The sequence below is a fragment of the Rousettus aegyptiacus genome, unplaced genomic scaffold, assembly GCF_014176215.1.
Source record: "Rousettus aegyptiacus isolate mRouAeg1 unplaced genomic scaffold, mRouAeg1.p scaffold_m13_p_9, whole genome shotgun sequence".
Classification (NCBI taxonomy): Eukaryota; Metazoa; Chordata; class Mammalia; order Chiroptera; family Pteropodidae; genus Rousettus; species Rousettus aegyptiacus.
In genome coordinates, this window is record NW_023416312.1 from 79,155,866 (window position 1) to 79,177,739 (window position 21,874).

General features: G+C 36.5%; 1 protein-coding gene across 1 annotated transcript; it reads right to left on the reverse strand.

The window, feature by feature from the left end:
* Nucleotides 1-2,593: 2,593 nt before the first annotated feature.
* On the reverse strand, nucleotides 2,594-5,019 carry LOC107502373 (DDB1- and CUL4-associated factor 12-like protein 2). The gene is given in 4 exon segments (XM_036226559.1): nucleotides 2,594-3,191; nucleotides 3,193-4,214; nucleotides 4,423-4,546; nucleotides 4,880-5,019. Coding segments are annotated over 4 exon segments (1,884 nt in total).
* Between the last annotated feature and the right edge of the window lie 16,855 nt (nucleotides 5,020-21,874).

A 21,874-nucleotide genomic window follows, 5' to 3' on the forward strand; every position in this document is an offset into this window, starting at 1 on the left:
ATCGCTATTCATTTACATTCAAGCCAGACCTTAGAATCCACCTAAATTCTTTGGCTTTCTTTATCCTTCACATGAAATACCGAAAACTGTTTGTACATTTTATTTTTCCCTCATTTTTCTAATAATTTCCTCATTCTCCATATTCACCTCAAATAACCTAGTTCAAGCTCCATTATCTCCTTGAATTTTCTTCATTGAAATCCGATGCATTGGATACAAATGAATCTAGGATGCAATAAACCAGGAAATCCTGCTAGGTCTAGCTAAGTATCTAAGGAACATGGTCCTTTGTAATCCGTCTCCAGATATGTGAGCATAAACTGTGGTGTTCTCTTCCTTTGGCTGGACAGTATTTTTATTCCTTGCCCTCGTTTTCTCATATTCTTGATCTTTGTTTCAAATCCTACTTGCTACTTTGACCACAGATCAAATTAACTCAGCCACAGTGTCTTAGATACAAAGGATCAAGATCAAGTGGATGTCTTATTGGCAAAAAGCACAGAATTTGATGACATATTACTGGAAAAGGTGTGATGAAGCATACATACATACATAATTTCTGAGTTGTTAAGTTGGTAGGACCTCTTTGAAGGGTAATTTGGCAATGACTATTAAATATAAAATTGAACCAGCAATTCCATTTCTAGGAATTTATCCTGCAGTCAAACTTACACATGTACACAAAGATGCATGCACCTAAGCAATCACTGTGGAATAATTTATAGTGATAGAAAATAAAAACCAGTATAAATGTTCATCAAAAGTGCAATGAATAATGTTCCAACAATACAGGGTACTACTATACAATTAAGACGAATTAAGCATCAATCTTCAAGAATCAATCTTGAAGATTTTGTAATAAAAAAGGCACAGATATGTGCACCACATGATATTTTTATAACAATTGTATACACACATATACACTTGTATTATGTACAGACTATCTCTAAATGGACATACACACTAAGGTACTGCTTATGATCTATGGGCAATAGATCAGAGATCCTGGGGTTTGAGACTTACTTTTCACTGTACACCTTTTATAAAGTATGATTGTTTTGGTCATGTGCATGTACTACTTAAATTAAATTGTAAAAACAAAACAAACATAAAGACCAAGTGGGAAGTCTTGATAGCTGTAGTCTAAAAAATTAGAAATATCTGTGGAAAAATGCTATACATCTATGCCTTTCCTCACACTGGAAGTAATATATACACACACACATATACACAGTATATGAGAGTAGGAAGTTATAAGCACATGTACATCTGTGTAAATGAAAAAAATTGTTAAATAATCTTAAAAACACAAGATGAGACCTAATTGTCCTAAACTATAGCAAGTATATCTAGATATTGTATCCAAGATGTTATTTAATCTCAACCCATGTTAGTAGCATAAGTTTGCTTTTCAAAAACAAAGTACAAAGTAATATACACATAATGATGTTTAAGCTTCAGTTTCTCTATTGGAAGATTTTGACTTTGATAAATATATCTCTAGGAGCACAAATTAGAAAAAATAAAATGCCTGTTCAAGTACTCAGAAATTTTAGTATTTAATTGCTAAAATGTAGAACACGTTTATTTTTTTCTGCAATACATCACAAACACAATCAAGATAAAATTATCCATGTACACAATAAAAAATTGTCAACAGCACCTACATTGAGTACTACAGTCAGCCTTTCTCTGTAAATGGTTGCCTGGATAATGTTACCTGAACTTTAAAGATATACATTTACCCCAAAAAGAACCTCCCTGATTGTCCTGTCACACACCGGCCAGTTTTGGTTAGCTCAAGAAAGCAGGACATAATATAGAAGCTCTAAACAAGATCTAAACAAGAATTAGGGACTGGGGGTATTGATGCTGAATTTCTAGTGAAGAATCAAAACTGTGATTAATAGAATTAACAATACTGTAAGATTTCTTAACTAAAAGAATATATTTTTAAAGTATTTTATGCCATCAATAATATACAAAGAACAAACACTGAGTTTCCGACATACCAATGAAATATGCCCCAAAATGATGGCAATCTTGAATTTGAAATGAATTTCGTAATTGGAGCAAGGCTAAAAATCTTCCGTTATGATGATGGATAGTTCCTCAAACCAGTCCAAAAGACACATTTTAGCACATTTCCTGAAATAACACACACACATCAGAAATGTGTAATAGACCTGAACATACTGTTGAAATACTGGTAAAAGTAATGAATTGTAATAGGAACCACGACTGCACAAGTCCAGAGAAAGAGCATACCTGAATCACTCAAAGAGAGAACATAATTAAAGATTAGAGAAAATTCTTTGTAAGAAAAGGCAAAAAGATGGTTGGTATTGGGAGAGGTGCAGAAAAATCTTAAAGCCAAGCTGATTGCCCAAAAGACTTTTGCCTCTCTGCATGCCTGCCTGCCTGCCTACCCCTCCCTCTCTCCCTCTACCTCCCCACCCCCACACAAGTAAGTTGGGCAAGTTCCATCTCGAGGACAAAAGCCACAGAGTTAAAAAGCACAAACAGCTGTGAAGAAGGAAAATGAGGGGACTAGAAGGAAAATTTGGGCTTTTGGAGAACACAGAAGCCATCCTTAGCTCCAGGGGCCTGCGTAGTTCCCATGGAGACCTGAAGGGAGAGGCCCCCAAGCCACGAAGAGCTTCATCTCTGGCCAGTTCTAACAGTGGGTGTAGAGCGCGTTGGGGAACTTATCCATAACGCCGAAGTAGTTCACCCACAGGTCATCATGGTTGAGCCAGCCTCTGCCAGAGGTGAGCTTGAGCTTTCTCCCTGTCGGCCCCAGGGAGGAGTCAGGGCTGGCCGAGGCCCTCTCCTCCAGGAACTTCTGGGCGCGGATGTCATAGAAGAGCAGGGAGCCCTGGCCCGTGCCCACGGTGATGATATTCTGATAGAAGCTCAACGAGCGCACGCCCATACCACCCTCTCAGGAGCAAAGGGGTCGAATATTATGCTGGCGCTGGCGCGGATACAGGAAGGAGACGTGGGACTGGGAGCCCACCGCGAACAGAGACAACTCGTCGCAGTAGGTCAGGCACACATTTTCTCTGCAGTAGGGCAGTCTGATGGACAACAGCTTGGACAGGGTTCTCCTGACTTTCCACAGGTGGAAGTACCCATCCAGGGACACCGCTCCCAGCTCCTGATTCTTGCCACTGAAGACCAGGGCTCGTAGGGATGGTCTCCATGTCCCTCAGACGGATGTGGGCGTACACCAGGATCCCTCCGTCATTGTACCAGGCTATGCTGCCATTGAACATGTCGGGATCCATCCTCCACAGTGCCACAGTGCCATCGCGGGAACCACTCACAGCCACTGTGTCACTACTCATCCAGGCGATGGCGAAGATCCAGTCCTTATGGCCCTGACGGTCACCCAGGCATACGGGGTACAGGGTGGACAGCTGGTAGACTGCCAGGCTGTTAGGGTTTTCGCCCACGGTGGCCAGAAGCGTCTTGGAGGGATTCAGCTCAATGGCGTGGATGCCGCAGCTCGGCTGGATCCGGACCAGCCCAGCTCCCCTGTCCCGCATGAGCGGGATGCTCGTTATCTGCCCCGACTGCACATCCACTACGAAGAGCGTGTTGCACTTGGTGCCGCACACTACCTGCCTGGCGTTCAGCCACTGGGAAGCAAACACCTTGTTGAGGGTGCCCAGGGCCAGCTGGCTCTCGCGCAGCAGCTCGGGCAGCTTCCGCACGGCATAGGCACGCAGCTCGCCCTCGAAGCTCGGGAGACCCTCGTGGCTCTGCGCGCCCAGCTCGCGGCCTTTCAGGTAGTGCACCAGCGAGCACCGCGTTGCTGGTCGTTTCTGCTTCTTGGGCAGCAGTGGGCCCTCGCTATTCGTCGCCTTCAAGTCCTGCGACGACGAGCTCGCGGCGGCCACCTCGATGGCTGGCGCTTTCCGTTTCCTGCTACCTGTTTTGCTGCGGGGCCATGGTGGGCGACGGGAGAGTGGCGGCGGCAGTGTTGGCGGCGGCGCGTGGCACTCGCGGTGGCAGCGGCTCCTCCCACTCAAGCGGGAACGCGGGCTCTCAAGGGCCAAGAGGCAGGGTCGACAGGGCAGCGCAAAGCCTACTGAGTCCGGGCGCGGCGGCAGCAACGAGGGAGGCGAGGACAGCGTGGCCCGGGGTAACGCCTGCAAGAGTGAACCGAGCGCCGGATGGAGCGCGGCGGTGAGGGCGGCAGTGCTGATCTAGGCAAGAGCGGGAAGTGCTGCCCACGGCGCGGCGGGAGTGCAGTCGGTGTGAGACGAAGTCAACGCGGGGGCCGATGGGGAGGGAGCGGAGGTAGCAGGAAGAGCTGGCGGGGAGAGGGCGTGAGGTACAGGTAGCACAAACTGGGCTGGGAGGGGTCAGAGGGCGGCGGGAGGTAAAGGATGGAGCGGGATTTTGTAGACTCACCCAGGGCCGGCGCTCCAGGAGCCCCAGCCTTCTCCACGTGGACACAACTAGTGCGCCTGCCCAGACCACCTGATATCCTACTCTGGGCGTTTCATTATCCCCAGGAAAATAACCAACCAGCTTTCTTAAAATACCTAACTATAATCTGAAAACTAAAAGTATGAGGCTAGAAGGAGCCCGGACAATGTCGAAGAAACAAATGTGCACTTGGTGCAATCCTGGGAGCTCCTTTGCTACAATTTGCGAAACTGATTGGTGATGAGGGTGTTCGGCAGAGGCTGGGCGACCCTCTCCCTTAGGTCTGTTCTGCAGCCCCTTTGGTCTCATCCCCTCCGCCGGCGTCTGTTATACATTTTCAACCTCTCCCCACCCCTCTTAATTCTCAAATTGAGGTCACTGAACTCCTGCGCCAGAACCCTTTTGGGGTGTGTTCCGAATATAGTTAAATAGGCTTCACTTTCCGCCAGGGATAGGGTCAGGAACCAAGAAGACTGGATTGAGAAGTTGGAGGCTGGGAGGTAATAGAAGGGTGCTCCTCCGTGGTGTTGAGTTCTCTTGAACCTCCGTGGTGTTGAGTTCTCTTGAACCCTCAGGCATGGAGCAAGTGGAAGAGGAGAGAGATATCTCTCTGCTCCAAGGAAGGAATAGTCAGTCTGAGGTGCCTGGGCTGAGCCCCATCATGCATGGGAGCTCCCTTAGGCATTGGGGCAGGGACCTAAGGATGCACAGGATTTCCATAGGCATTGATAGTGAAAAACTTTTCAGAAGGATGTAACCACATACATACATTGATGAAATATAAGGGTTCAGAGTATGGGTTTACCAGTATCACAATCTGGATGGTCCATATCCAGTTCTGCAGCTTCAGAGCAGACTATTCAGTGGCAAGGGACATCCAGGCATGCTCAATTACGCAGTGATACAAGTGTCTGGTGGCTGATAACCAACTCAGCACCACCACCCCCCATCCTACTCTAGCTGAGTTTTCTGAGTGGGTGCATGTAGAATTAACTTTTCTAGCCAATCATGGGAGAACATGAGAATTACTTTGTTGTTGTTTTCCTTCCCCTTCTCCCAGCTCTGTTTGCAACTTCACCTCAACTATGGAAACTCCAAGTAGAAAAATCATGGGTACTTCTGACCACAACAGTCCAGGGGCTGCATTGCAGTGCCCACTCCTACCCCATATACCTTTCCATGTGTAATGCCACATCTAGAGGAGGGTGAAGAGACTGGGTAGGGAGTGACATGATAATTTAAAAAATGCTGAAAAACATAATTAAAACTGGCATTATTAGAGAATAACGAACTACAAATTATTTTACCTTAACATACCACAATGCTTTTCTTTTAAATTCCACCTCAGAAAATGGATATTATATAGTAACACTTCATGACACATATTTAATGTTGCAATAGAACAAAATAAGCTGAACGTTTTGGGAGAGCTAACTAGATGTGTGTGTGTGTGTGTGTGTGCACCTGTGTGTGTATATGCGCACACGCGTGCGTGCGCGTGTGTGTACAAACGTATTTCAATTGCAAAAGTAGCTCTTGTAACAGTTATTATTTATTGAGAACCTGTTTGTGTCATGGGCTAAAGGATTCTGCGAAACGCTTCAAATGCTTCATGTACAGTGAGCCTCACAATAACTTTGTGAGGTAGATTCTATTGTTATAGGCATATTTTAAAATGAGGGAACTGAGGCCCAGAAAGAATAATGACTCCCTCATGGTAGTACAGCTAGTAAACAGTTAAGTCAGGTTGCAAATCCCTGTCTGACTCCAAAGCTTTAATAGAGAATAGATGACTATTCTCTATTATTTAATAATTATCATTTTTCTATTTCCCTCTTTCCAAAAAACTTGTAAACTACCTTGTATCATGGAAGTTTTACAGATGATATGTCTCATGCACTGTTGAAAAATAGCCACAATTCCTAAAATAAATGAATAAATACTGAATCCAAATTATGTTCAACACTTCTGTATGACAAAGGTAAAATAGATCTCTGAGATATATTTGTTTTGTTTTGTTTTGTTTTGGAAATTCCTTTTAACTAATATTTACAAAAAGTAACAATATATGACTACATTTTTTTTAAAAAATAAAAAACATTTAAAAACTCTGGTATTATGTCTTCCCATTTTTTTTTGATTAAATAAACATGTGATATTTATGTATAATAATGTGTTTGCAGTCAGTATCCAGATTACTATTTTGTATTGCTAAATGAGGTATGTTAATTTCATCTAGAATAAAATACATGAAACACATTTTATTTATGTCCAAATTTTTAAATTTCTTCAGCTTTTTACTTAAACATGTAAAACTTCCAGACCAGAGCCAAGAAACTTTGATTTACATTTTTGTATATAAGCTTGCAATTTTGAACCTTTATTTGCATCGTATTGCTTTCATTTTTAGGAAAATACAATGTCTGCTAATACATAAAATTGTAAACAGTACATTTATTGTTAAAGCAGCAGATGCAATAGCATGATGATAAAATTTTAGATGGCTGCATAGCTTTCTGAACATCGGGGTCTCCAGTAGGTATCCTTGTTACCTATGAGGGCTACTGTGTGTATGAGTGTAAACATTTTGTTAGTACTAATCTATTTCTGTATTCATTACTGCTTTTTGTTACCAACATAACCCCAGATAAGTTTTTATTAGCCCTACCTATCTCCTCTATACCTAATTCTCCTCCATTAGATGGAGGCTTATAAAAGTGGTTTCAAGGAACTGTCTCATCTTATTCTTTAATTATTTAATACATTTGATTTTTTTTCATCATATTGTAAACCCTTTAAAAGGTTAGGTAATGTTTCCTATTTTCTTGCACCATCACATAGTTCTAGGTACACACTAAATGGTTTATAAAACTTGTAATTGCCCTGCTGATAAATTAATAGAATGAAAGAATAAAAACAAAATGAAATACCCCAAAATTAGAAGATATTTTGAAATCAAATTACTTGAGTGGACAAAGTGAAGAGTTTGAATTGATTCGTAGTGATCTATAGATAGATCTGTATAACTTCAAACGAATTACGTGGCATTATTATGCATATCTATCTGGCTGTCTACCTTTCTAATCTATGAATGAAGGAAGAGATCTGTCTAGCCAAAAAACAATTTAGATTACCAATTTAAAATTGGTTAAGGAAGAATATCTGTTTTTTCCCTGTGGTATCATTAAATGTATGCTTGGTTACTAAATATGATTCAAATTTTCTTGAAAACATTACTATTTTTAGCTTTAAAACTAAAATAGTCTCAGGACAAAGGCACTGAAAGAACAGTAACAAATTTTTTTGAAGTACTCAATTCTAAAACTTTGTTTTATACATTTTTCTATAAAAAATAGATCTTACAAATACAAGCTTTATAGATTGGAACAGATTCTCAGGTAGAAAGACACCTGTCTTCAATTAATTTCTGATATATTATATATAGATGTAAAGCAAGGCTGTCTTCAAAAATATTTTTGACACCTTGCCTATGTTTGTATGTATAGCCTTTGCATTATCTTTATCAACAAGTATTAAACATAAGATGCAAAAAAATATAGTTGTTAGTTTTAAAATAACGTATGATAATGATTCCATATTATTTCTAACAGACACAGGCAAACTATTCTTGAATTATTAAATTGAATGAATTTTCACTTAATCATACCATTTCAAGCTATGACCTTGTCAAGTCTCCTAAGATAAGCAGCTGTGAACTTTGTAGTCAGATGAGAGGCTTCATCCAAACTCTAATGTAAAAACTGCTAGAGCAGGCTGTTTCTCTCTATAAAGGCACCACTAAAAGCATAAGCTGTGGGGGAACAAAAGAAAAATGTACCACATTATTTCATTTACTAGAAGCATAACTGTAAGAAAGGAGGCAATTTTGACCCCGTGACCTCCTCTCTGCCCTGCCTTTCTCCATCTTCTCTAAGAGGAAGGAATGTGTCAGAATCCAAGCTTGGCTTTGTTTAATAAGAGGGTGGATTCACTACTGGTTATATATTTTATAGAAGGCACTATAGTGTAGTGGTTAAGACAGTGGACTTTTTGGCCATATACCATAGTTTGAACTCTGGTTCTCTGGCTTGCTAACTTTGGAACTAGGTCAATTGATATACTCCCTTTGCATTTATTCATTTATCTATAAACACGTGATAATAATAGTACCTATGCCCTGGGGTTGTTTTGACCATCAAATGAGTTAATACGTGTATACTACTAAGAACAGTGTTTGGAAGATTATTAGCTCTTAATAAATTTCTATTAAACACTAATGGCTTCCCCTCTTTGGCCTTCTTGAACTTTACATAGATGACTTGTAAGCCAACTTGGTAATGAGGGCTTTTGAGTGTGCACTGCAATGCAACACACACTAACTCACTATTACTAAAAACTGGTACATGTAAAGATAAAATATTTGGAGAGTTAACTACTTGTCTACTCACATACATATCATCAATCTCTATTATCTTTCCAAATAATAGATAAATATTCATAGGGGAAGAACGTATTGTTGAAACATTTGTTTTATATCATGCTAGTAGATTATCAAGGCATAGTTTAGAAGGTTTCATTCTATGAACTAGCCAGATTGATGTTTCTAATGCTAATATATGTCAATATAAATATGCGCCCCTGGATAAGAATAGAGATCTTAGATTTAGGGCAATAACCACTTGTTGATAGTAGTTAAATTGTCCAGAAGTTACTGGAAAAAATGTATTTGGATCATGCTTTAATCTCAGGCAGGCGCATAAAGGAAGACATGAATGAGATTATGCTTATGAAATTTACTGATCTTACAAACACAGGTTTTATATAGATTAAAGCAGACTCTCAGATATAAAAGCACCTGTCTTCAGAAATAGGTTTACATAACAATTTATGATATATTACATATAGTTGTAAAACAAGGCTATCTTTAAAGATATTTTGACATCTTGACTACATTTGTATGTACAGCCACTGCATTATCTTCTTCTATTCCAGGCTCTGTAATGTCTTAACTGGATGTAGATAACCAGTTATTGTTTTCCCTAACTTAGATACTGACTTATACCTAGCTTCAGTTATATCATATGTGCCAATGCCTCTTAATTATTTTTATCTCCATCCCAAACTGACATGTCCAACTTCTTACTTGACATTTTTCATATCAAAACAGAACTTCAAATTCAGCATGTATAAGATCAAGATTTTTATTTCAAATCCCAGCCACCTGATCATTTATATTTTTTTCTATCTTAATGGATAGCATCATCCAGCTGTGTAAACTAGAGTCCTAATAATTATCCTTGATACATAATGCTTCCTTATCTTCAGGTCCAAAATTCACCTTTAACATTTTTCAAATCCATTCAAATCTCACCATCTCTACTGCTACCACCCTTTCCTGTGCCACAGTTTTGCCTTGACTGGACAACTACAATAGCCTCCTAATTGATTTTTCTACAACCATTCTTGCACTCCTCTATTCAGTTCTCCACACTGCAGCCAGAGTGATGTTTTCAAAATGCAAATATGGCCATGTCACTGCACTGATTTAAATAAACCAATATTTTTCTATTGTTTTAGGATAAAGACCAAAATTTTTAACATGACCTACAAGGCCCAGCCTGATATGACCAACATTCTCCAGACACATTTCTACTTTCTTATTATTACTTTTTTTTGCTCCAAATGGACTGGCTCTTTTTAATTTCCTCAATAATATTATATAACTTCATGCTTCAGATTTTGTTTTGCATGCTGTTCTCTCTACATGAAATGTTTTCTACCTGTGAGGTCTTCCCTTATTTTACCCCTCATGGATTCTTTGTTAACTCCTCCCTCATCTTTCAGATTTTAGGTAAGGGGTAACTTTCTTAGGGAAACCTTCCTTGACTCCCCAGACTAGGTCAGATCTATTACACATGGAGATCCCCTTAACTATATTTCATGTAATTTACCGTAAGTGAAATTGCATGGTAATTTCTATTACTCTCCTTTTAATGTCTGTATCTACTAAAGGATTGAACAGAAGCTGCATGAGGGCAGAGGCAGAGTTCACTGTGCTCTCTAGTGTATCTCCAGTGTCTAGAATGTCATAGAAATTCTCAATCTGTATTGGATAATGCTGACTGAAATTTTAGAGACTCTGAATTTTTGTTTAACTGGTATGTCAGAACCCAACTCTTTATACTATGTGATCAGACACCTCTAATTTAATATAGCTTAGAGGGAAGACCCTTTGCTACCTGACATTTTAGTCTTTCAAAGTCGTTTACTCTTAAGTTTCTTTAGTTGTAATTTTCTTTGTATCTATTCAAAATATATTTCACTCTATTTTCTAAAATGTTAACCCTCTATCTCTATAAAACTCTGGATCAATTGGTGTGATAGCCCTAGAAAAACATTTCACAATTAGATTGGAAGTAGAATACTCTACTGTCAACCATTACTGTGTTGTCTTTCAGCTGTGAAGACATCCGCCCCAAATGACATAAGACTGTTTCCAGGTGTGGTTGATCATCATAACTCCAAGGATCAGCCTAGGTAGAAGTTTAAAGTAGAATCACAGCATCTAATACTTTAAATGGGCACTCTAATACCATGTAATAATCAGAGTAGACTGCCATAGTCCCTTGAAAGTTCAATGTTTCAAGAGAGAAATAATGTCATGTCTTAGCTGCCATTGTCTTTAATGTGTAACTCAATGGTTTGATATCACTTATAGATAGATTGAATCTCCCTGTGCAGATGTTCTGTACAAAAAAGTTTAGTGTCTATCTCTATATTGATGGCATGGTTTTACTGTCAAGAACTAGAGTAGCCTCATTTAACAAACTTCTGCTTAGAGTGTCTCAACATTTATATAAAATACTAAGGCCATTGTTTTTGGCACTTTTCTTTCAAAACTGAGCTCGTCCAATCAAAATTGCTTCTAGAAGCATAGAACTCATTTTTTTACTTCATACTCAGGAAGGAGAGCATTTTGCAACTAATATATTATAGTAAGACAGTAAGAAACTTAGCTTTGTATCAAATTTCACATGAATTTTCTTCCATCATGAAGTGCCTATTAACTATTGTTTTGATCATTTTTCTAGGCCAACTCAATTTATGCCATGATTTGTTAGAACTTAGGCATCTGAGGGAATCACTTGTTCAGATAAACTAGAATAAATATGAATATATATCCCTAAAAAAGTCTAGTCTAGTTTCCCCTGCAGATATCCACACATATTACCTCCTTGAGAAAGTAGGATGCCCTTTCATCTGGATGCAAATACTGGTCAAGCTTCTCAACTTTTGTAAGTTGACAACCTTATCACATTGGTAACATGGGCCCTTTGAAAGAACTATGTGGTTTAGGCAACTTATTTGATCTCTCATTGCCTCACTTTACCCACTGAAAAATTACTTTTTTGTCTTTATATTTGTGCTTAATAAACAAATGCTTAGTAAATGTGAGGAAATGATTAGTAAATGATAGCTATTATTAGTGCCTGACTTCTTCAGCTTATGAATCTACCTATAATGAGCAATATATACTACTGCCCCTCCAGACATCATTAGAAAATATAACCTAAACACATCTATCTGTAGATTGTCCACCATTCCCTTGTCTGCCTGGGAAAGTCATACTCATCCCCCAAGTCTCATCTCAAACATTACCTCCACTGTGAGAACCTCTTTAACTCTGCCAGATAGGTTTAAGGGCTTCGTCTTTGGTACAGTCTGAACAAACCTCTATGACAGCAATTAACTTACTTCATTGTAGTCATTGGCTTGCCTAATTCTAACATGACCACAAGCCTCTTTGAAGTAGAAACATATATATATATATATATATATATATATATATATATATATATCCCCAAAACCTAGTATAATGCCTGCCATATAGATGGCTCATGCATGTTTGCTGAATGAATGAACAAATGAATTCAGCTTCTATCCAAAACCTTGCTAATAAAATAGCACTCTGAAGGTTGATTCACATACTTTTAGTTTTATTCTTGAATAACCTTAAGCAACCAGAAGACTATATCATAAGATCATATTAGCTTAATATTTGCTGAATCAGTTTTACTCACTTACACTTTAGTGTTATGCTTTAGGCAGTTACCAAATGTCATTAAAAATAGCCAAACAGCTATAAGAATATTCCTTCTGCATTTATTATAAATCTGTTATTAAGGACATTGTTCATCATATTGCTCAATATCCTCTTTATGCAATGTCACACAGAAGATTATTTTTAAAATCTAATTCCAAAAAACCTTTATATCTGTGGAATTATTATATTCCCTCCTGTCTCACCATCAAAACTACATGAGAGTGAAAGATACAAAGTCAGAGAATCCTTGATTTGAATCTCGATTCCACTTAGGACTGGAGTTTTGTGAAACTGGGCAAGATAGTTTTTCCAACCGCAGTAACTTCATCTGTAAAATGAGGATTTTAATACCTACTCACCGTGATTGTTGTGAAGATAAATGTAATGTCAAAACACCTATCGAAGTTCCTGGTACCTAATATGCGTTCAGTGTAAGGTAAAATGATTTATTTATTATTTCCTTTAGCTGCTAGGATGCACAAGAAAAATGTGATACCTAATCATAGCAACTATATCACCTTTTCCACTTTTTCTCTTACTTGATCCTGATTTTGACTTTTTTAAAAAATATATTTTTAAAAGCTACTTCAATCGTGGAAAGAAAACATATGAAATATATGCCTGAATTTTTACCTGTGATTGCTGAACAAAATAAATCAACATTAGTTAGAAAGTTACAATTATCATAGACTGATATAGAGTAAGGAAATATTGAAATTTAAGGGACAAAGAAGAAAACTTCAGTATTTCTACAAGTCTTCCCCTTGCTTTAGGTACCATAATATCAAAAATAACACAATTAGAGATTATTTCAGGAATTCCTCACCCAACAGGACTCTTGAACAATAAAAACATGAATATACATTAAAGTATTATTGGCATTTTATCATCACGATTAATGGAATCAAAGATAGGAAGGACTGCCTAGATGAAAGGGATATGAAGAAGAAATGAATAGAAGGGGGAAATGGTTAAACACATAATACTACCTTTGCTCACATCCTAATTTGCTCCAGGTAGACCTTATTGTACTATTTTTGAGGGATATAACTTGAAGAAACAATCACTTTACTATATGCCCTCTAACAAAAGAATTCTGTTATGGAACATGCATTTGAATTGCTCACAGATATCTTTGTGAGAAAAATGGAGAAAAAGTAGGCAAAATGGGAGAGCAATAAGATAAATTGCAATGTAAATAATTAATAACTAATGATTGTATTTATTCATCAAAGTGTTATTACATTCCTGTGATGTGCTATGAAGGAATTAGATGGTAGGAAATACAAAGATTTATGAGACATAAAGTCTTTCCCTTCAATGAACTGGCATTCTGTTGTTACAAAAAGATGTAATGGAAGGACCAGAAGAGGAGGACAATCACATTTATCAAACACTTATGTGAATAACTACTATGTATCAGGAACTTTACCAGGATCCATGGGTACACAATATATATTTTTTAAATTAAAAATATGTTGTTCACATATGTTTACATATCTTTAAATATATGGATGCATATTTAATTATAATAGCTTCTATTTTCCTTCCTTCCTTCCTTCCTTCCTTCCTTCCTTCCTTCCTTCCTTCCTTCCCTCCCTCCCTCCCTCCCTCCCTCCCTCCCTCCCTCCCTCCCTCCCTCCCTCCCTTCTTTCTTTCTTTCTTTTCTTTCTTTCTTTCTTTCTTTCTTTCTTTCTTTCTTTCTTTCTTTCTTTCACGAAGGTCTCGTAGTGTTCATTATATAGCTCCTTCACATCTTTCGTTAAATTTATTCTTAGCTATTATATTCTTTTTTATTGCAATTGCAAAAGGAATTATATTTTTTTACTTCTTTTTCTAACACTTCATTATTAGAATATAAGAATCCTGAGGATTTTTGAACGTTGATTTTGTATCCAGAAATTTACTGTATTTGCTTATTGTTTCTAGTAGTGTTCTTGTGGAGTCTTTAGGGTTCTCTATGTAGAGAATCATGTTATCCGCAAATAATGACAGTTCGACTTCTTCATTTCCTATCTGGATGCCTTTTATATCTTTCTCTTTTCTGATAGCATTTGCTAGGACCTGAAATGTTATGTTGAATAACGGTGACAAAAGTGGACAAACTTGCTTTGTTCCTGATCTTGGAGGGAAGATTTTTAGCTTTTCACAATTAAGTATAATGTTGACTGAGGGTTTGTCATAAATGTCCTTTATTATGTTAAGGTACTTTCCTTCTATATCAATTTTGTTATGTGTTTTGAGCATAAATGGTTGTTGTATCTTGTTGAAAGCTTTTTCTACATCTATTGATATGATTGTATGATTCTTATTTTTTAATTTGTTTATGTGGTGTATCACATTAACTAATTTACGGATGTTGTAGCATCCCTGTGTCTTTGGGATGAAGCCCACTTGATTGTGCTGAATAATCTTTTAAATATATTTTTATATTTATTTTGCTAATATCTTATTTAGGATTTTTGCATCTGTGTTCATGAGAGATATTGGTCTATAGTTTTCTTTTTTTGTATTATCCTTACCAGATTTTGGTATGAAAGTAATATCGGCTTTGTACAATGCTTTGGGAAGAATTGCCTCCTCTTCAACTTTTTGGAATAGTTTGAGGAAAATAGGTATTAAATCTTTGAATGTTTGGTAGAATTCACTGGTGAAGTCATTTGGTCCTAGATTTTCACTTTTTGGTAGGTTTTTGATGATTTTTCCATTTCCATACTGCTGATTGGTCTATTTAGATTTTCCAGTTCTTCTTGATTCAGTCTAGTAAGGTTGTGTTTTTCTAAGTACTGGTCCATTTCTTCTAGGTTATTAAATTTGGTGTTTTATACTTTTTCATTGCATTCTTGTATGATCCTTTATATTTCTGTGATGTCCATCATGATTTCCCATCTTTTATTCCTGATTTTGTTTCTTTGTGTTCTTTCTCTTTTTTCTTTAGTGGTCTAGCCAGGGGTTTCTCAATTTTATTAACATTCTCAAAGAACCATCTCTCTGTTGCATTTATTTTTTCTATTGTCTTTTTTTTTTGTTCTGTTTTCAACTTCATTTCTTTCTGCTATAATTTTGATTTTTTTTTCCATCTGCTGACTTATGTTTCATTTGTTATTCCTTTTCTAGTGTTTTAGGATGGAATGTTAGGTTATTTGGGCTCATTATTATTTTTGGAAATAGACATGTAACCATATGAACTTTCCTCTTATGACCGCTTTTGCTGTGTCCCAAAAGTTTTGATATGTTGTACTATCATTATCATTAGTTTCTATGTATCTCTTGATCTCTCTTTTTATTTCTTTTCTGATGCAGTTACTCTTCAGTAGTATCTTGTTTAATCTATATGTATTTGTGGTTCTTCCTGATTTCTTTTCACAGTCGATCTCTAGTTTCAAAGCATTATGATCAGAGAATATAGTTGGCATGATTCCAACCCTCTTATATTTGTTGAGGATATGTCAGTGTCCCAGTATGTAGTCAATTCTTGAATGTTCCATGAACATTATCAGATAATGCATGAGCAGATGTTTTGGGATAGAAGGCTCTGCATATGTCAATTATGTCCAGTTGGTCTAATGTGTCATTTAAGGATGTTATTTCCTTATTGATTTTCTGTTTGAATGATCTGTTCATATCTGACAGTTTGATATTCAGGTCCCCTATTACAATAGTGTTTCGGTTTGTTTCTCCCTTTATTTCTGTTAGTAATTGCTTTACATATTTCGGGGCTCCCTGATTGGAAGCATAGATATTAATAATTGTTATGTATTATTATGAACTATCCCTCAGTATCTTCTTTACTGTTTTTATTTTGAAGTCTATTTAGTCCAATATTAGTACTGGTATTCTCGCTTTTCTCTGAATGCCATTTGCATGAAATATCATTTCCTAATCTTTCACTTTGAATCTATATTTATCTTTGGAGCTGAGAAGTGTGTCCTGACGGCATTATATGGTTGGGTTTGTTTTTTTGACCCATTCTGTAATTCTTTGCCTTTGTATTGGTGAGTTCAGTCCATTTACATTTAGAGTGATTATTGAAATATGAGGTCTTATTATAGCCACTGTATCTTTTGCTCTCTGGTATTTTGGTGTTTCCATTGATTCCTTGTCCTTGTGTTTCTGTTTTCTTCTTGGGTGCCTTATCTCTATTTCTCTTTATGAATTTGAATCTTTGAATCCTCTCTTTTTCAGTCATTGTTGTCCCAATTTGTCCCTGTGTATGCTGAACATTAATTAATATCTTTCTAAAGCTATTTGCTTATTATTTAAGCTTATACTGCCCTGTTCTTAGTAAGGGTTGCACTCCTATGCTTCTATATGCCCTATAGTCACTTTACTCCTAATTATGTTTTTTTTTTCATTTTGTTTTAGGTGACCTGACCTCTTTCAGAATTTCCTGTAGTAGAGGTCTCATAGTGGAGAATTCCCTCTTTTTTTATGTCTGGAAAAGTTTTAATTTCTCCTTCATATCTAAAGGAGAACTTAGCTGGATACATTATTCTAGGCTGGTAGTTCCTTTCACTTATTATTTTGAACATTTGATTCCACTCCTTTCTGTCTTGTAAAATCTGCTCTGAGAAGTCTGATGATAATCTAATGGGTTTCCTTTATAAGTTACTGTTTTCTTCTCCTTGGCTGCCTTGAGAATTTGTCTTTGTCATTGATTTTTGATAAATTTAATACAGTGTGTCTTGATGAAGGCCTTTTTGGGTTGAGGTAATTGGGTGTTCTGTCGACTTCTTGAAATCTAAGGTCCAGTTCATTTCTTAGCTTTTGGAAATTCTTGTCCACTATTTGTCTGAAAATACTTTCTAGTTTCTGCTCCTTTCCCTCACCATCGATAATGCTCAGTATTCTTATCTTTCCTTTCTTCGTGTTATCATCTATTTCTTGTATTTCTCTTTCATTATTTTTCATTCTTCGGTTTCTCTCTTCTTCCTTCTGATTTATTTCTAAATTTCTGTCTTTGATATCACTGATCCTTTCCTCCATTTTTTCGACTCTATTTCCTAAGCTTACTATTTCATTTTTCATATCTTGCAGTGTGTTTTTATCTCCAGAAGATCTATTCTGTTCTTTTTGAGGGTTTCAGTATCCTTGCTGTGCTCATCTGGTTTTTTTTTTTTTTTTCTAATTCCTGAACTTGTTTATATGATTGGTTTTTGAGCCCATTGAGTTTTTTCAGAAATATCATCCTGAATTCTCTGTCATTGAAGTCACATATTTCTATGTCTGTAAGCTTATTTTCTGGAGATTTTTCTCTTTATTTATGAGATGCCTTGTCACCTTGGTTGTTCATGGTGTTTAATGGACTATTTCTCAACCTGGGCACTAATGGAAACGTATTCTGCTGTTTTTTTTCCAGGAAGAAGATTTATTATATAAAGGTCTCTCTTTAGCCTGCTGCAAAGAAGGAGCTTTTCTTTTGGTTTCCAGTAGGTGGCGTCTAAACCTCTTGGATCTCTGCTTTGTATGAAGCCTAAATGTCTTTTATATTTTCTTGTAGATATTTAATCACACTTGCTACTCTCAGTTTCCATCCCTGTTAGTTTTAGCTACAGTTTTGATAGTATTTGCTCAGATTCCCTGGGGCTCTGTGGTGATCAGTCTCTGAGGGTATGGGGAGAGGCCCTCTGAGTTGGGGGTTGGGGCTGCAGCTCGGCCTCTATTTTGCAACCCGGGCAGGTAGAAATTAACTGTTGTTGCTCTGTGGTCCTGTCCAGCTTCTCTGTTATCTGCCCTGATGACTGTGCCCTTCTGACAGCTGCGTGCAACTTTCAAACTCTCCCAGGCAATACTGTATAGGGAAGTCACAGTAGGAATTCACTACACTTTTTCACCTCCCCCTCCTCCTACTGGGATCTCTTGGTTTCCAGAGGCAACTTCTTTATTTCTCCCAGTCCACGCCGGACAACTGGGATTCTGACCCATGGTAGCTCTCTGCTCAGATCCCATGCTGAGATGTGCTGGTGTGCAGTTTGGGTGCTTTTTGTTGAGTTTTAGATGTTCAGCTTATTGTTGTTTCAAGAGGAGAGAACTGGGGACGTCTCTCACTCTGCCATGTTTCCTTTCAATCCAACATCATTGCTTTTTGAAAGTAGACACACTTTGTTTGTCCAAGTTATTGTGGAAATACAGGGAGTTTACATGATTTGGGAAATCATTCCTTATGCATGTGGGAAACTTGAAGGTAGATGTCCTATTTTTTATGTCTAAATGTTCTAGGAAATTATTAATGGGACAAAAAATCTTCAAGAATAAATAATAAAAGATAAAAGAATTTGAACCTCTAGAACTTGGGTGATGTCCATATTATGTCAAAACGACTGGTTAAAAATTTCAAGAAAATTGCATTCAGACTAGTTTGATATTGTATATGACTAGAGTGGATTCTATTGCACTGTACATAGTAGGCATGCAATAAATTTGAATAATAATACTAATGATTTAAGATTTAAAATTTTTCAGTTTATTGGATTAAAGTAGGTAAAGACATTCTGTCGTAAAAAAAAAAAAAAACACTAGGCATCTAGACTGAAAACTTTGATTATACTGATCACTTTGAAGTCCCTTTTTTGGGCATCTTTTGACCAATATCTCCTCATTCCCTCCACCTCCCTGTCCCTGGTAACCACTGTTCTGCTCTCTGCTGCTATGCATTCAACTTTTTTAGATTTCACATGTAAGTGAGATAATGCATTTTTTCTTTCTGCATTTGGCTTATTTCACTTAGTCTAATGTCTTCCAAGTTGTGAAAAATTGACATATATATCACAACTTCTTTATCCATTCATCCATTGACAAACACTTAGGTTGTTTCCATAGGCTGGCTAATGTGAATAATGCTGTAATGAATATCATAGTAACAATTTCCTTATGTATATGTATATCTAATCATCATATTATATACCTTAAATGTATACAATTTTATTTAGAAATGAAATAAAAGAATGTTTAATCTTTTTTAAAAAGGAAAAAAAAATAACTGGAACACTCTGCTTCTCTTTTGGGCTGTGTATAGGAGCCGTGGTTCACACAAAGGGAATTGGAGAAGTTTTAAAAATTTGCTTTGGTCTCTTCTCTTTGTGCAAATTGGCATGTCCAGAAATAGAAAGCATAAAAACAAGATAAAACAAAACAAAACAAAACAAAACATGTCACTGTTAACTAGAGAGAGATCTAATGATTTACTTTAAAAATCTCTAAACTTTGAAACTGAGAGCTTAATTTACAGCTACAGAACTTATGCACTTAAATTAGCTATTTTTGTTTCCTTGCCTGCAATTACCCTCTTCTATTTTTGCTGAGTTCCAAAGACAAATTAAAATAAATTTGCAGTAATAAAATTAAGAACATAAACATGCTGTTCTTGTATATATTCATAAAGTTGTTTTTTTTCCCCACACACTGCTATTTACCATGGAGTTTCAAATATTCTTCATCTGATTGGTAGGAAAACTTTTATCACAAAATACAAAATGTCATTTTGAAAGCCTAATAACTTCTCAAATATTACATTACAGATCATGGAGAATGCAACACTTTGTAGCTGTTAGAGAAATGTTACTGAACATACTGAGTTAACACGTGCAAACAACAACTCTTCTTTAACTTTCCAGTCAAATAAAAACATATTTGCAAGTTTTAGATGAAATCATGTTCTGAAATTGAAATCATATGCTTTCCTTGGCATGAGAAAGATTGCTGACCTTCGTTAAGTACATAAAGCAGGGGGTCTCATGGTGTTTGAATATATTTTGAGTTTTCTTTTTAATGTGAGCCCTATGTGAATGAGGAACTTTGCTTGAGTGTGTTTTGAAAGTGGAGGGGATGCCAGATCCCAGTTCTCCGACAGAGAGTTGGCAAATTACCCTACTCAATATTCATCCGCTCAGCAGAAAAATATTTATGTTCACAGAAGAAAATAATTAAATACGCATTTTAAAAGTGTAAATGAAATGTGTCATTTTATAAGCATTTGAGGATTGGGAGGAATCAGACATTTCAACTTTTATTGACACATTGACACCAGCAAAGGTAAAAAAAAAAGCTAGAATGTCATTAAGTTTATTTACTGCATCTCGATATTTTCATACTAATAAAATTATTACCAGAAGCATATAAAGATAAAAATTATCTAATTTTACAATCTTCGCCAACAAAATAGAGATTTAAAGTTAAAATTTTATACAGAGAGAGGGATACAGAAGATACTTATCGGTGTTTTTCAGCCTAATGCTTTTATTATGGATTAATTTCATCTCCTCTGAGCTTTTGACTTACTGATTTACAAAATTCTGGACATGAAGGTAGGTGATTTCATAGAACATTTTGTTTGTTTGACTAGAAAAATAGAGATTATTGGGATAAATTAAAATGGCCACATACATATATTATTATAAGACTCAATTACATGTTGTGTGTAAATTGGTCCAAGATGTCACATTGAAGTTCAACTATCCCCAAATCTATCCTTCTAACCTTGGTAATTAACAGTCTTGACAACACTATATCACTAAGCAAAATTGGGGCAGATGGTTACTCTGTACATTCATTATGAAGCATGAACAGGTGAAGGCAATATTGCTCATCAAGAGCATTTGAAAAGTAATTCTACTATAACATATATTTTTAAGGTGTCATGGAACTTTAAAAATGAAAAACTAAAATTATTAGAAACTGTCAGAAAGTAAGTCCCTTCTTTTATTTTTATGAGTGATTGAACTATTGAAGTAGATATACACCGTTTTTGTGCTAACCTTTCTAATAGATGCTGAATAAATATTTCGTTAATAAATGAATGAATAAATTTACTGTTAGATTTTTAAAGGAAGAAACCATGGTTTAAACATTTCTCTATCCTCAGAGCCCAGCACGGTGTTTCACAGAAATATTCAGCAAAGTCTTATTCCACATTTATTCTAAAATATAGAATAAATGTATGAATACACCTCAAGCTTATCAAGTCCCTCCCTATAAACTCCAAACTCTGAAAAATACCTCTTATTATGAAAGATGAAGTATCTGAGAAATCTCATTTAGAGTTAGCTGTACGTTTAACAAAAACATTTATATTTGAAATATATAAATAGTGCCTATTTGAGGAAACATATAATAACAAAATAACTTTTTCCAGATTTATTAAGGTACGATTGACAAATAAATTTGTAATACATTTAAAGTGTATGATGTGATAACTTGGTATATGTATACATTGAGAATGGGTTCCCACCATTGAGAAAATATTTTTTTCTTGATTGTTTACACAGCTTAAGAAGGAGAAAAGCCTTGGAAGACAGACACATTGGTTTGAATACTGGCTCCACGAAGTTACAA